The sequence below is a fragment of the Rhineura floridana genome, chromosome 7 (assembly GCF_030035675.1).
Source record: "Rhineura floridana isolate rRhiFlo1 chromosome 7, rRhiFlo1.hap2, whole genome shotgun sequence".
In the NCBI taxonomy this organism is placed as follows: Eukaryota; Metazoa; Chordata; class Lepidosauria; order Squamata; family Rhineuridae; genus Rhineura; species Rhineura floridana.
Window position 1 is genome coordinate 49,629,308 of NC_084486.1, and position 13,832 is coordinate 49,643,139.

The 13,832-nt window shown below is 42.7% G+C and overlaps 1 protein-coding gene and 1 long non-coding RNA gene across 3 annotated transcripts in view; one reads left to right on the forward strand and one right to left on the reverse strand.

Annotated features, from left to right (window-relative positions):
* The window catches only part of LOC133388943 (uncharacterized), a 28,151-nt gene that overhangs the window by 1,844 nt on the left and 12,475 nt on the right, over positions 1–13,832 (forward strand). The window contains exon 2 of the long non-coding RNA XR_009763983.1: positions 2,409–2,474. This is a non-coding gene — a long non-coding RNA (uncharacterized LOC133388943). The remainder of the gene's footprint in view (positions 1–2,408; positions 2,475–13,832) is intronic.
* The window catches only part of LOC133388941 (uncharacterized), a 53,380-nt gene continuing 51,751 nt past the window's right edge, over positions 12,204–13,832 (reverse strand). For both annotated transcript variants that reach the window (XM_061635566.1, XM_061635565.1), the window contains one exon: positions 12,204–12,936. In XM_061635566.1, the coding sequence (XP_061491550.1) occupies positions 12,624–12,936 (313 nt within the window). In that variant the 3' untranslated portion in view covers positions 12,204–12,623. The remainder of the gene's footprint in view (positions 12,937–13,832) is intronic.

The window sequence follows — 13,832 nt, forward strand, 5'->3', positions numbered from 1 at the left end:
CAAATTCAATAGGCCAAATGAGCACCATATAATATTTGTTCGTTGCCATTCATGCTTAGAAGACAAAAAGAAATGAAACTAAGGTTGTTGTCCTAGGCATGCATACTTAGAAGAAAGTTCCACAGAGCTCAGTGAGACTTCCAAGTTGAAGTGCATAGGGTTAGGCTGTAGGATACATGGGGGGAAACAGTGGTTAAAAAATAGTAAGCGGCCAAGCTGCCAAAGGCAGATAAGGAAAAATAGGTCCTGCCCTGAGTACATCAGGATACTTGCCTACTCATTTCCTTTCCCTTTCCTTCAACTCTTTCTTCTATGTTCCACAATACATTTAAGGCTGGCCCTATACCTGTTTACTTAGAAGCAAGCCCCATTGTGTTCAGTGGTCTTATTCCTCAGAAAATGCTCATAGAATTATAGTCTTACAAGCTACAGAACTGATACACTCCACCGGAAACTACCTTACCTGTGCTGCTTTAGGTTGCAATCGTAACCCCCACTTACCTGGGAATAAGCCCCATTGGATTCTGTAGGGCTTACTTCTAAGTAGACATTGTTAGGTGTGCACTGTTAGTGTGGCAGTTATACCTAATGGCTTTCTCTCAGCCCATTTACAGGGAAGGATATAACTGCTATACTCCTGGCATATAGAATACCTTGCTAATAAAGATGGGAGAAGGGCTATAGCTCAGTCGTAAAGCATCTGCCTTGCATGTAAAGGTCCCAGGTTCAATCCCTAGCATCTCCAAATAGGACTGGGAGAGGCTCCTGCATAAAACCCTGGAAAGCCACTGCCAGTCAGTGTAGACAGTACTGAGCTAGATGGACCAATGGTTTTGACTCAGGATATAGCAGCTTCCTATGTTCCTATAGGACAGTTTCAGAAACGGAAAGCAGGCTATAACTCAAGGGTTTTGCATCATCATAAAAATATCATTGACATTTTCAATATTAAAATGTAGGAAAAAGATGTAGTCACTAAGAGACTCCTCAGTAGCTACCAACTAGTAAAACTGCACTATCCCTTACTACCTTTTTCTAGCTTGAATACCATTTAAGTACTGAGCACTATAACAATTTTTACAATCAGAAATAATAGTCTGTTTCCACTTCAAGAATTTAATTAATCAGTTCTTGCCAATTAAGCACCTTAAATGCTCACATAATTCCAAAACCTCAATGTTGGTGCAATCTGGAGATATTGAAAGGAATGTGAACTAGCTTACACTTCACCAAAAATGACCATAAATCATTAGAAAGCCACCTTTAATACTTTAACAAACCACAACCAAAACAGCCCTTAAAACATCTGAGTTCTTAAATATCAGCTCCACCAAAACTGACAAAAGGCTAATAATTTAAACCATACTACAAAAGGTCCCCTGAACATGCCCACACAATATTATCTCCCTTAGTATAAAACATGTGAGAAACCATGTAAAACCTAAAGGTAACTCTACCCAGCCCTAAATTTCATGAATCATTGGGTGATAGCTAAGTCATACTCAGAGCAGACACATTGAAATCAATGGACTTAAGTTACAGCCCAGTCACAGGAAATTAAATAGAGCCCTCTCGGATCAGGTGAAAATCTTATCTAGTCCAGGATCGTCTTTCCCACAGTGGCCAACCATATCCCTATGATGTGGATAAGAATAACATGTACATATTCATGTAATATATGGCTAATCAATCATGCTTTGAATAAATAAGATATAAAAAGTGTTAATATAATGGCTAACAAAATTATAGCTAAAAGCAGTCCGAACTCACAAAATAAGCAGAAGTTACTCTTGACACAGAAGTGGCTATGCCTGGATGACACTTCCAAATAAAGATTTCATGAACATAGGCTTTTAGCACTGAATATGTTTAGGTTATATTACATTATGTCCAAATTTTGCCTTAAGCTAGACATTGTCAGCAATCCTTTATTTTAATAGTCTGACCAAAACATACTTTATTGAGTGATTCCTTCTGCAGTTTCTTGTTTGATTCATGACCTAGATGGGATACGATACTACATGTAGCCTAGATTTAAAGATTAAACAAAGGAGTGCTATGTTTACCTTAAGCCCCCCAATAGGGTTGCCAGGTTGCAACCCAGAGAGCATGCATGTCGTTTTACAACTCCATAAGAGCACAAGTCATGTACCTGTGGCTTCTTCTGCCCTCATATCCTCCAGTGCCTTTACCCACCCATCTTTATCTGCCTGCTGTGGGGTACATTGAGAGCTCTGCTTGTCCAACTGTGGGAAAAGGTTTGTGGATGAAAGGACTGGGGGAAAAGCAGGATGGAAGAAGATGTAGCTACACCCTCATTTGCATGTTGGATGATTTTTCTTATAACTTATATGCTACCCAGTGAATGCCTGTGCATACGTCTGATGCTTCTGTCATTGCTTTTGCAGGTCTGTATTGGCTGTTGTCTCCCATGCTGCACAGCTCCCACTGTTGGTATGAATGCCCCACTATAGGTAAATCTGGTCCCACCATAGCTTTCCCCTTAACAGCTAGTGTTGACTTATTTTTCCTTGCCCTGCCCCCTGCTTTACAATTTCTAGTCTTCCCTTATTGTTGGGTGTCCCTTCACATGATGGGGCAGCGTGTTGTGATGGATACAATCATGAACCTGGATGACAAAAATCTCAATTCACACGCCAGTCAGCTATGAAGCTTACTGTGATCTTGTCCACATCAGATGCTATAACTTAATACAGAGAATGGTTGTGAGGATAAAGTGAACCATCTTGCCCTGAAGGGAGATGAGAAAAAACAAAGGGACTGTCATCATCCAGCTGCCGTAGTGGCTTCTCCCTCCTTTCCCAACTGTCACTACAGGGGCATCTGCAGCAGAACCATCTTGCCCTGTGGGGAGAGGAGAAAAAAAAAGCTAAGGTACCGTTACCATCCAGCTGTCATAATACATTGCAGCAGAGCCCAGAGGGGAGTGAGTTAAATAGAGCCCTCTTCTTAAGTAAACAAGCCATCTTTTCCATTTTATTGTAACTTATTGCTGTGATAATCTTATGCGACCTGCTTTGTGAGGTCCACTTGAAAAGCAGTATATAACTGCCTTAAATAAATAAATAAATAAATAAATAAATAAATAAAGTGGGAAACTGCAGTTAAAATGTCCTGGTTTCCTTGGAAGAAAACAGGATGCAAACAGGGTATATTCAAACTAAGTTGAACACGCACCTCTGGTTATTTTGTGTTGTGCTTCTTCTTGCCCCTATTAATCCCACATTCATCCTTGTTCAAATTTCAGTTCATCCATGACTTATTTATTTATTAGATTTATATCATGCCCTTCCTCCCAGTAGGAGCCCAGGATGGCAAATAAAAGCACCAGAAACACTTTAAAGCCATCATAAAAACAGACTTTAAAATATATTAAAACAAAATATCTTTAAAAATATATTTTTTAAAAGCTTTAAAAACATCTTTTTTAAAAAGGGGGTTTAAAAACATATTAAAAAGCAATTCTAACACAGATCAGACTGGGATAAGCTCTCAACTTGAAAGGCTTGTTGAAAGAGGAAGGTCTTCAGTAGGTGCCAAAAAGATAACAGATTATGCTTGTCTAATATTTAAGGGTAGGGAATTCCAAAGGGTAAGTGCTGCCACACTAAAGGTTCATTAGCTATGTTGTGCAAAACAGATTTCCTGATAAGATGGTATCTGCAAGAGGCCCTTATCTACAGAGCGCAGTGATCAACTGGGTATATAAGGGATAAGATGGTCTTTCAGGTATCCTGGTCCAGAGCTGTATAGAGCTTTGCACACCAAAACTAGAACCTTGAACTTAGACTTCAACTGTACAGTATTAGGTGAGCCAGTCTTTCTTAGTCTCAGCCTCTTTGTCTATGATTATAAGAATAATAACTCATGTTTACCTTACAGGATTATTGTAAAGGTTGCTCAGATGAAGTGAAGTGTTTTGAACATTTTAAATACTGTATCGATACCTAGTCTTAATATATCAATAACACATATTACTAGAGAAGTGCTTATCATTAGGACAAACAGTATGTGGAGAGAGAGCTGTATTGCCAAGAGGAATGCGCATGAAAATGCTCTCCACCTTCCGGGTGATGGAGATTAGGCCATCTAATATTATGAATGAATGGTGGGTTTTGTCCCCACAAGATTCACACAATAGTTCTTCCAAGTGCAATGTTTTTCTTATCCTCATAGGAATGAATAGCAGCCATTCACTTAGAAAAAGTGACAAGAGAGTGAAGGGCAGGTTTTACTCCCTTTTCTGCCTTGTCCCAAATTGCAACTCAACAGTTTTCAGTAGGAGTCCATTGCCAGCAAGGGTAAACTTGTCTACACCATGGGTTGCATGAATCTGTTACTTGGCCCTGCTCTCTTGCATCAGAGGTCATCAGTGGAAGCTGCATCTTCAAGCCTGTTGCCAGAGGTTGGCCAGGTTTGGCATCTGTTGAGGGCTGCAGGGGTTTGGAAGGACTATTCACTGGCCTGATCATGGCACTATTTACCATCCTCCCTGCTGGGCCCTGGAAGCTTTTCAGCAGCAGGTGGGAGTCAAACTCAGCTTCCCATCATAGTGGCTGACCATCATTTTAAGTTGTCCACAATGTTCCAGATCAATAGATCTATGAAATGTATTGAACCTATGGCCCAGGTAGGACTATAGATCTATGAAATCTATAGATTTGTCAGGTAGGGCATTGCATTTTGGGTACCTTAAGATGGTGGGTGACCATGGATGGGAGCCAAGCCTAACTCCCATGTGAAAGTACCGCTGCTCAGAAGGAACAGAGTCTGACAAATTTCAACATGTTTGGTACAACATTGGAACTCAGTTGTAACCTGCCATCAGACCAAGAATGAGGCAGGCAATTAACTGAGCCAGAATCAAGCCAGTCTTTCAGATCATGATACTATCCCCTTAGTCTGGATTAAATTTCTTGGTCACACTACAATAGATGCTAACATTTGATGGAACTTGGAGAACCGCCTTTGCAGTGTTGTCTGTAGTTGATGGAGTAGTACAGTTACTACAAATACCATGGGAGTGGTTGCCAGACAGCTGCTGCGAGTGTTAAATTGGCTGGTTCAGACTAGTATAGTATCATTAACAACAGGCCACTTACCCTGCTGTGAGAGATTTGTGTAGCACGTTGAGGGCAAAATCACTTGGATCCATGCCAAACTTGATGCTAAATTAGTGCAGGTCCACTGGAAGTTCCTGGAGCACCATCTAGTTGCAATCTATGCAATCAGTTTCAGTTGTTGCAGCTTGAGAACATGGACAGGACACTTGCAGCAGTGAGGCCAGCTCTATAACCTATCATTCTCTGCCTATCGTGGTTGATATAATCTAGGAGGAAATGATTGACTGGAAGGGTCAAGGCAGAGCTTGGAAAAGTTATTTTTTTGAACTACAACTCCCATCAACCCAATCCAGTGGCCATGCTTGCTGGGCCTGATGGGAGTTGTAGTTCAAAAAATTAACTTTTCCAAGCTCTGGGTCAAGGGAGTGGCTAATGTCTCACTCTGTGAAGGAGTTATTCTTCCTACTGCCTTGAAAGAGGCAGTGGTGTGGTCCTTCCTAAGGAAGCCTCCCTGAATCCAGAGGTTTTAGAAAACTATTGCCCCAAATTCTCTTCTTAGACAAGGTGATTGAGAGTGTGGTGGCCATTGAGCTGCAGGTGTGCTTGGAGGTAGCAGGTTATCTACACTCGTTGTAGTCTGGTTTCAGGCCCAATTTTGGTCGACCTAACTTTTGGTGGGAGAGAGACAGGGAAGTATGACCCTCTTGGTTTGTCTTGGTTTCTCAGCAGCTTTTGATACCATTGATCACGGTGGACTTCTGGAACAACTTGTTGGGCTGGGAGTTGGAGGCACTACATTATAGTGGTTCCACTGCTTCCACAGAGTCATTACCAGAAAGTAGCACTAATGGACTGTTGTTTGGCTCCATGGTTTTTCAGCTGTGGGATCTTGCAGAGGTTCTGCCTACTATGCTATTCAACACCTGAGCCAGGAGAGGCTATGGTATTCAGCCAGTGCCTGGAAGCAGTGGTTGGCTGGATGGGAGCTAATAAACTGAGGCTGAATTCTGATAAGACAGAGTTACTGTGCCTGGGAATCAGGTGGATGACCTGCTCTGGGATGGAACAGGTTTGTAGTTTGGGAGTACTCCTAGATTCTTATCTTGTCACTGGAGTTCCAAGTGGCTTCTGTGGCTAGGAATTGCTGTTGTTAATTACCCACCCTTCACCCAAAGGTCCCAGGGCAGGTCACAACAGTTTAAAAAATACATCATTATAAATAGTTAAAAACAGCCTAAAATCATGTTCCAGAAAATAGGGTGGGTCCTAAAAATATACATCTCAGGTGTCAAAGACAAGAATAAAGAGGTGTGTCTTCAGTATTCACTGAAAACTGTACAGCAAAGTTGCCAGACGCACCTAGGTGGGGAGAGAGTTCCACAACTTAGGGGCTGCCACAGAGAATGCTCTCTCCCAGACCATCACCATCCCAAGCTTCTGAGAATGGCGAAACTGCCTAAAGGCTCCCCTCTGCTGATCTCAACACATGAGAAGGTCTGTAGAGGAGGTAGTCTCTCAGGTATTTGGCATCTAAGTAGTTAAGGGCTTTAAACACTAACATGAACACCTTGAATTGGGCCTGGAAATGAATTGGTAATAGATGCAGCTGTTTTAAAACAAGGTTATATGAGTTCTAAAGGGAATCCCAGCCAATAATCTGGCTCCTGCATTTTGGACCAGTTGAATTTTCCAAGTCATCTTCTAAGCCAGACCCATGTAGAGTGCATTGCAATAATCCAGTCTGGAAGTTATCAGAGCATGAAGTACCATGGCCAAATCAACTCTGTCCAAAAGGGGCTGAAGCTGGCAAACCAACGAGCTGGGAAAAGGCACTCCTAGCCACTGAGGCAACCTCAGCCTCCATTGACAATGTTAGAGCCAGGAATACCCTCCAGCTGCGGACCTGCTCATTCCAGGGAAGAACAACCCCATCCGGAACAGGCCATCTCCCCACCTCCTGGACATGAGAACTCTGGCCACACAATACCTCTGTCTTTTCAGGCTTCATCCTCAATTTATTGGCCCACATCCAGCCGATCACCACCTCCAATCATCAGTTCCATACCTCAACCACTTCTCCTGATTCAGATGGAATAGAGAGGTAGCGATGGGTGTCATATGCATATTGATAGCACCTCACTCCAAGTCTCCTGATGACAGCTCCCAGTGGCTTCATATAGCTGTTAAATAGCATGGGGAAATAAGAAGAAACCTTGCAGAATACCACAGGACAATTTCCATGGTGCCAAACAATAGCCTCCATACTTTTTGGAAGCAACTCTGGAGGTACGTGATACCAGTGTAGCACAGTGTCTCCCTGAGATGCTCTGAATGGATACTGTGGTCAACAGTATCGAAAGCTGCTATGAGATCAAGAACAAACAGGGGCGCATTTCCCCTATCTCTCTCCTGATAGATGTCATCAGCCAGGGCGACCAAGGTGCTTTCAGTGCCATGGCCAGGCCTGAATCCAGGCCAGAATGGATCCAAGTAATCAGTTTCCTCCAAACATGCTTGAAGCTGGACTGCCACCACCTTCTCAGGCACAAAAGGGGATATTTGCGACTGGGCGATAGTTATTTAAACACTTCTGGGTCCAGGGATGTCCTCTTAAGGAGGGGATGCATCACCACCTCCTTCAAGGCAGATGGTACTTCCTCCTCTTCCTCCTCCTTGTCCAGTGAAGCATTAATCACTCCCTGGACCTACCCAGTCAATTCCCTATGGCTAGTTATAAGAAGCCAAGAAGGACAAAGCTCAAGGGGGCAGATGGTCAGCACTGCAGGAACTTCTTCAAGCAGCTTGTCTACATCCCAGGCTGCAATAATTGAAACTCATTCAGTACAGATGGAATAGACAGTGCTCTGGATGCCTCCATTGGCCTGGTTTTAACTGTAGCATCCAATTCTATCTGAATCTGAGCAATTTTGTCCCTACAGTGACTTGCAAATCTGTTACAGCAGGCCTCTGAGGGTGTCAGATCAATGTTATCTTGGCCAGATGACAAAAGCCCATTTACCACTCGGAAAAGCTCTGCTGGATGACTACTTGTGGATGCAATGGTGGTTGCGAAGTAAACTTTCTTTGCTTAAGCCACTGCCACATTGTAGGCATGATGGTGCAACCTTTCCTGTGTTTAGTCAGGTTCAGGCTGAAAATTATGCCACTTGCGCTCCAGCCACCGACCCTCCTGTTTCATCACATGCAGGCCACTGGAGTACCAAGGTGAACTTGCTCCACAGCGACAGCAGGGGCACCCAGGAGCGATTGTGTCAATAGTTCTGTGCATCTCACCATTCCACAGAGAGACAAGAGCCTGGACAGGTGCACCAGACATGCCAGCCAGAAAATCCCCCAGAGCATTCAGGAATCCATCAGATTCTGTAAGAGTCTGAGGGCAAACCATCTCAATGGATCCCCCACCCTTGCAGAGTGGAGTAGCTACATTCAGCCGAAACCTTACCAGGGAATGGTCCATCCATGACAATGGACTCACTATGAGTCCCACAATCAATGGAGTATTACCAATCTGCTCTGTGGCAAAGACCAGGTCAGGATATGCCCAGCCATGTGTGTTGAGCCATTGACGTATTGAGACAGCCCTATGGTTGTCATGGAGGCCATGAAGTCCCAAGCTGATCCATTTGAGGACACCTCAGTGTGGATATTGAAAATTCCCCAACACCACCGTGAAAGAGTTCTCCAACACCACATCCGAGATTACCTCTGCCAGCTTGGTTATGGAGTTTGTAGCCCAAACTGGTTATGGTGGATGGTACACTAACAACATCCCCATTCTGTCTCTCTGGGCCAACACCACAATCCCTCAAATCCAGACATAGTGTGGATTGGTCCTCTGGTGAGGGAGATAGAATTTTAATGGATTATTGCAACTCCCCCACCCTGTCTCTCTGACTTGGAACGATGTTGCACCAAGTTCAAGGTGGGCATAGCTGGGCCACCGAGTTCATGTGCCCAGGTCTCTGTTATACATGCCAAGCCTTCCCCCTCATCCATGATCAAATCACGGATAGATGTTTTCTTTGGGGCAGACCTGTCAATTAACACCATCACAAGGCCAGGGGGTTGGCTGACCAGCATCCCCAAAACACAGGAGACAAAGCAGAGATGGCAAGGGCTTTGATGTAACTAGCCCTCTCCCTCCCCCCCGTATACCTTTGCTCATCACCATATCTCCCCCAACCTACCATCATAGGGGTGGCAGTCCCACTCTCATCCCTTCCCTGTCCTTAGCCAAGGCACATACTTTCCTGGCCCACCTCTAATAAGCGGAGGTTAGTGGTAGGGAACGTCAAACTCAGAGACAGTCAAAGAAAACCATTGGATACGATTCACACCCCAGCTCTCACCTGGGATAAAAACTTATGCCGAGCTTAGGCTAGTTTGTCAGCTATTGCTGTTCCTGGACCAGGACAGCTTGGCCTCAGTAGTCCATGCTCCAGTGACCTCACATCTGGGATAGTGGGCTATGTGAAACTGCCCTTGAAGATGGTCCAGAAGATTCTGCTAATACAAAATGAGGCTGCTAGGTTTGTGAGTGGGGCAGCCCAATGAAAGAGTCACTGGTCCTGAAAGTGCTGCACTGGCTGCCAGTGAGCTACCAGGCCCAATTCAAGGTGTTAGTACTAGTGTACAAAGTCCTAAAAGACTTGGGATCCAAGTACCTCCCTAAATGGCAACCATCTTGGGCCTTATAGAGGAAGCACTGCTGGTGGTGTTGCTGCTTGGTGCTGCCCAGCTGGTACTAACCCATAACAGGGCCTTATTGATACAATTTCCCCATTTTTGATTGGGAAACCTCCCTCAGAGACTGTCGGAATGTATATACCTTGACTTCAGCAAAGGTTTTGACAAAGAATCCCATGGTATTCTGATTAGCAAGTTCACTAAATGTGGGCTGGATGGAACAACTATCGGGTGGATCCACAGTAGGCTACAGAATTGTACTCAAAGAGTGCTTATCAAGAGTTCCTTCTCAAACTGTGGGGAGGTAATGTGCAGGGAAGCACAAGGCTTGGTCCTTGGCCCAGTGCTCTTCAACACTTTTATTAATGACTTGGATGACAAGGCGCAGGGAATGCTTATCAGATTTACAGATGATACAAAATTGGAATGGATAGCTAATACCCTGGAAGACAGAAACAAAATTCAAAGGGATCTTGATAGGCTGGAGCATTAAGCTGCAAACAACACAATGAAATTTAACAGGGATAAGTGTAAAGTTCTGCACTTAGGAAAAAGAAACCAAATGCAGTTATAAGATGGGGGATACTTGGCTCAGCAATGCTACATGTGAGAAGGATCTTGGAATTGTTGATTGCAAGCTGAATATAAGTGAACAGTGTGATGTGGCTGCAAAAAAAGGCAAATGCTATTTTAGGCTGCATTAACAGAAGTGTAGTTTCCAAATCATGTGAAGTACTAGTTCCACTCTATTTGACACTGGTTAGGTCTCATCTTGAGTACTGTGTCCAGTTCTGGACACTGCACTTTAAGAAGGATGTAGACAAACTGGAAAAGGTTCAGAGGAAGGCACCCAGCATGTTCGGGGACTGGAAACAAAGCTCTATGAGAGACGGAAAGAACTGGCCATGTTTAGCCTTGAGAAGAGAAGACTGAGGGAAGATATGATAGCACTGTTCAAATACTTGAAAGGTTGTCACACAGAGGAGGACCAGGATCTCTTATTAATCATCCCAGAGTGCAGGACACGGAATAATGGGCTCAAGTTACAGGAAGACAGATTTTGACTGAACATCAGGAAAAACTTCCTAACTGTTACGAGTGGTATGACAATGGAACCAGTTACCTAGGGAGGTGGTGGGCTCTCCAACACTGGAGGCATTGAAGAGGCAGCTGGATAGCCACCTGCTGGGTAATCGTCAAGTTGGATTTCTGCTTTGAGCAGGGGGTTGGACTTGATGGCCTTACAGGCCCCTTCCAACTCGACTATTCTATGAATATTGGGCTGGTGACACCAATAAAATTAACATAATTATTTTCACCAGTGACAACCTTTAAATAGGTCATTTTAAAAATCTTCGCCTACCGTTTGGTCAGCAGAGTCCCACTAAAAACTATTAGATGAGATGGCAGTAACTGTTTACATCTCTAAATGTCTTTACACTGTAACCACTGAATTGTTTGCATTTCTTACATTATTATTGAGAGCAGAAAGGTCACCTACAAGACAGCAGTCCCGATCTAGCTTTTGCCAAAAGGGTAAAATCAAGTATGCCAACTATTATTCCCGGATGGGGATACACATTCCCATGCACATTAAGAGATGTATTCAGCTACTTCAAGGCCGTCTGGATGAGCATCATGATGTGGATGGGGATACACCTTATCATCTGCTTTTGATATGTTTGGTTCTCCCTTTCTAAATTAGGGCATTCAAGGTTAGCCTGACTTGACCTCAACAGGCTGGTCCAGAAATTTCAATTTGAAAATGGTGTGTCTCTGAAACATTTACAATATGAACCTTTCAAGAACCTTGATCATGCTGTGCATAACACCAGTCCTTAACTGCTTCCTCCCAATCAGCTCTTTGCATTGTTCCCAATGGAGTAAATCAACTACCTCCCTTCACCCCACCCTTTCCAATATAGACTTTTAACTTTAATTTGTTTTATCACTAAACTGAGTGTGTGAAATATCAGGCTAGCTCAGAAGTAAATAGTTCTGTAATGTTTACACTGTATTTTAAAAAAAGTTGTTTTTAGTCTTGCTTCTGGATTTTAGTTTTGGCCTTTTCAAGGTACTGCTTATGGTACTTAAAAATCCTGCAAAATTTGTTTGATCTGAAACCATGATAGGACAGAAATGATGGAAATGTGTAATGATAACAATGTCTCTACAAGGCCACCTCCAAGTCTGAAATACCTTTGTACAAAATATAAAACATGGAATCTAAACTCAATAGTGAAGGGAAACTCCCGCTGAGATTATATAGGTAGATTAATAGAAGACAAGTCTTCAAGTTTATAATTTTTCTTAATGTGATAGGTTTCATTCTGAAACACCTCTTGCCTCCACACATTAAAGCAGTAAATATTAAGAAATTCCAATTGCTACCACCAAATGAATTAACCACATTAACATAACTATTTTATTTTCATATTTACAGCAGATGTATTTCCTTTCAAATTTATAAGAAAAATTTGAGTGCAGCCTTTAATTTTTTTATTACAACTTTCATAAGCTGAAATATTTTATATACATTTCATAATAGGTGAAGGGAAAAGAACACAGCTTCTGTGGTGCGTTAAGCTATGGCCTTCCAATTTCACTACTGGCACCTACTATTTTTATTTTATACATGTTGGACATCTATCTCCACATACACTTAACAAATGTATTCACTATGTAAATGTAAAAAGCCAAACATTTGTGGACACTAGTATTACTCATATACAAGTTGTGTAATTTTGAAAGATACACTTCTCCAATTTGAAAAAAGGTTTGGTCCACACACAAAGGAAAATGGGTAAACATATATGCACACACATACTTGGTTCATTTCCAAACGTGACACTCCCTTGGAGGTAAATCATAATGTGATCTATCTTCCTCTTCAGATGCATAGTCTAAAGGAAAACCATAATTGTAATCAAATGTTACTACAGGCAATCTTTTCCCTCGAACCATCTCCCTTGTAACGTCATGCTGTGGTTCCCTTCCATTTTCCAATGAAACTGAACTAACTTTCTGTTGTGTGGATGAAGAATGATGTATTGGCTGTGGGGGATATGGTGCAAATCTAGTTTTCATTCCTTTGTCTATTTCATCAGAAGGGCAGTTTCTCCTGTAATCTTCAGGGCCACCGGGCCTATAATATGAAAACAATTATTAATTGAAAACTTCTTAAACTGATCAGGGATTAATCAAAGACAGAAAAAGAAACAAGCAAAAAAGGTTGCACTTTACAAAAAGAGCTGCATGTAGCTTGTTGAAACATAAGTAATACAGAACAATACATTATTTTCCTTAATACCTGTTTTCTTTGGAAAGAAGTCTGTCAAACTAAAAATGTGAAAGTTGTCTTTCTCTGAGTGGTGTTTATTGCAGTCTCTCTATGTGTGATCAGTAGCGTAGTGACAAATTCAGAAGTGCTGGGTCCTTCTATGTTAGTCACAGCCATGCCCCCCCTTTTTCCTGCTGGGTTGAGAATGACAGCTTTGTTAATGCCTTCTCCCACAGACTTCTCTAGGAGCCAATCAGCATGAAAAGGGAGAGTTTTAACTACTGAGAAGTCTTTCACTGTGATTGTCTCCAGTCACCAGGAAAGGACAAGGAAGCATGTTAGAAGACTCTTCTCAGTGGCTAACATGCTCCCCTTTCATGCTGATTGCCTCACACGATGCTGGAGACATAGGGACCCTGCTCCCAGAAAAGTAAGGGGTTTAAGACCCCCTGAGACCCCTGATGACTACACCCCTGGTACTGTGTCCTGGAGCTGAACCAAGAGAATGCCACATAAAACTCAACTCCTGTTTATTCCAAAATGCTTTCATTTCAGTGGTATACTTTAGAATGTGGGGGAGGGCACTTCTGTTGTTGCTACTGTTAGTTGGGAATCGGAAATCCTTAGTGCTAATCTGTAAATCACCTCAAGATCTACCAGTAGGATCAGATCTGTATTCTCTCTCTCTCTCAGACACACACACACACACATCTGGATGTCTCTAGATATGAGAGATGAGACATTTGGTCTTACCGTGAAAT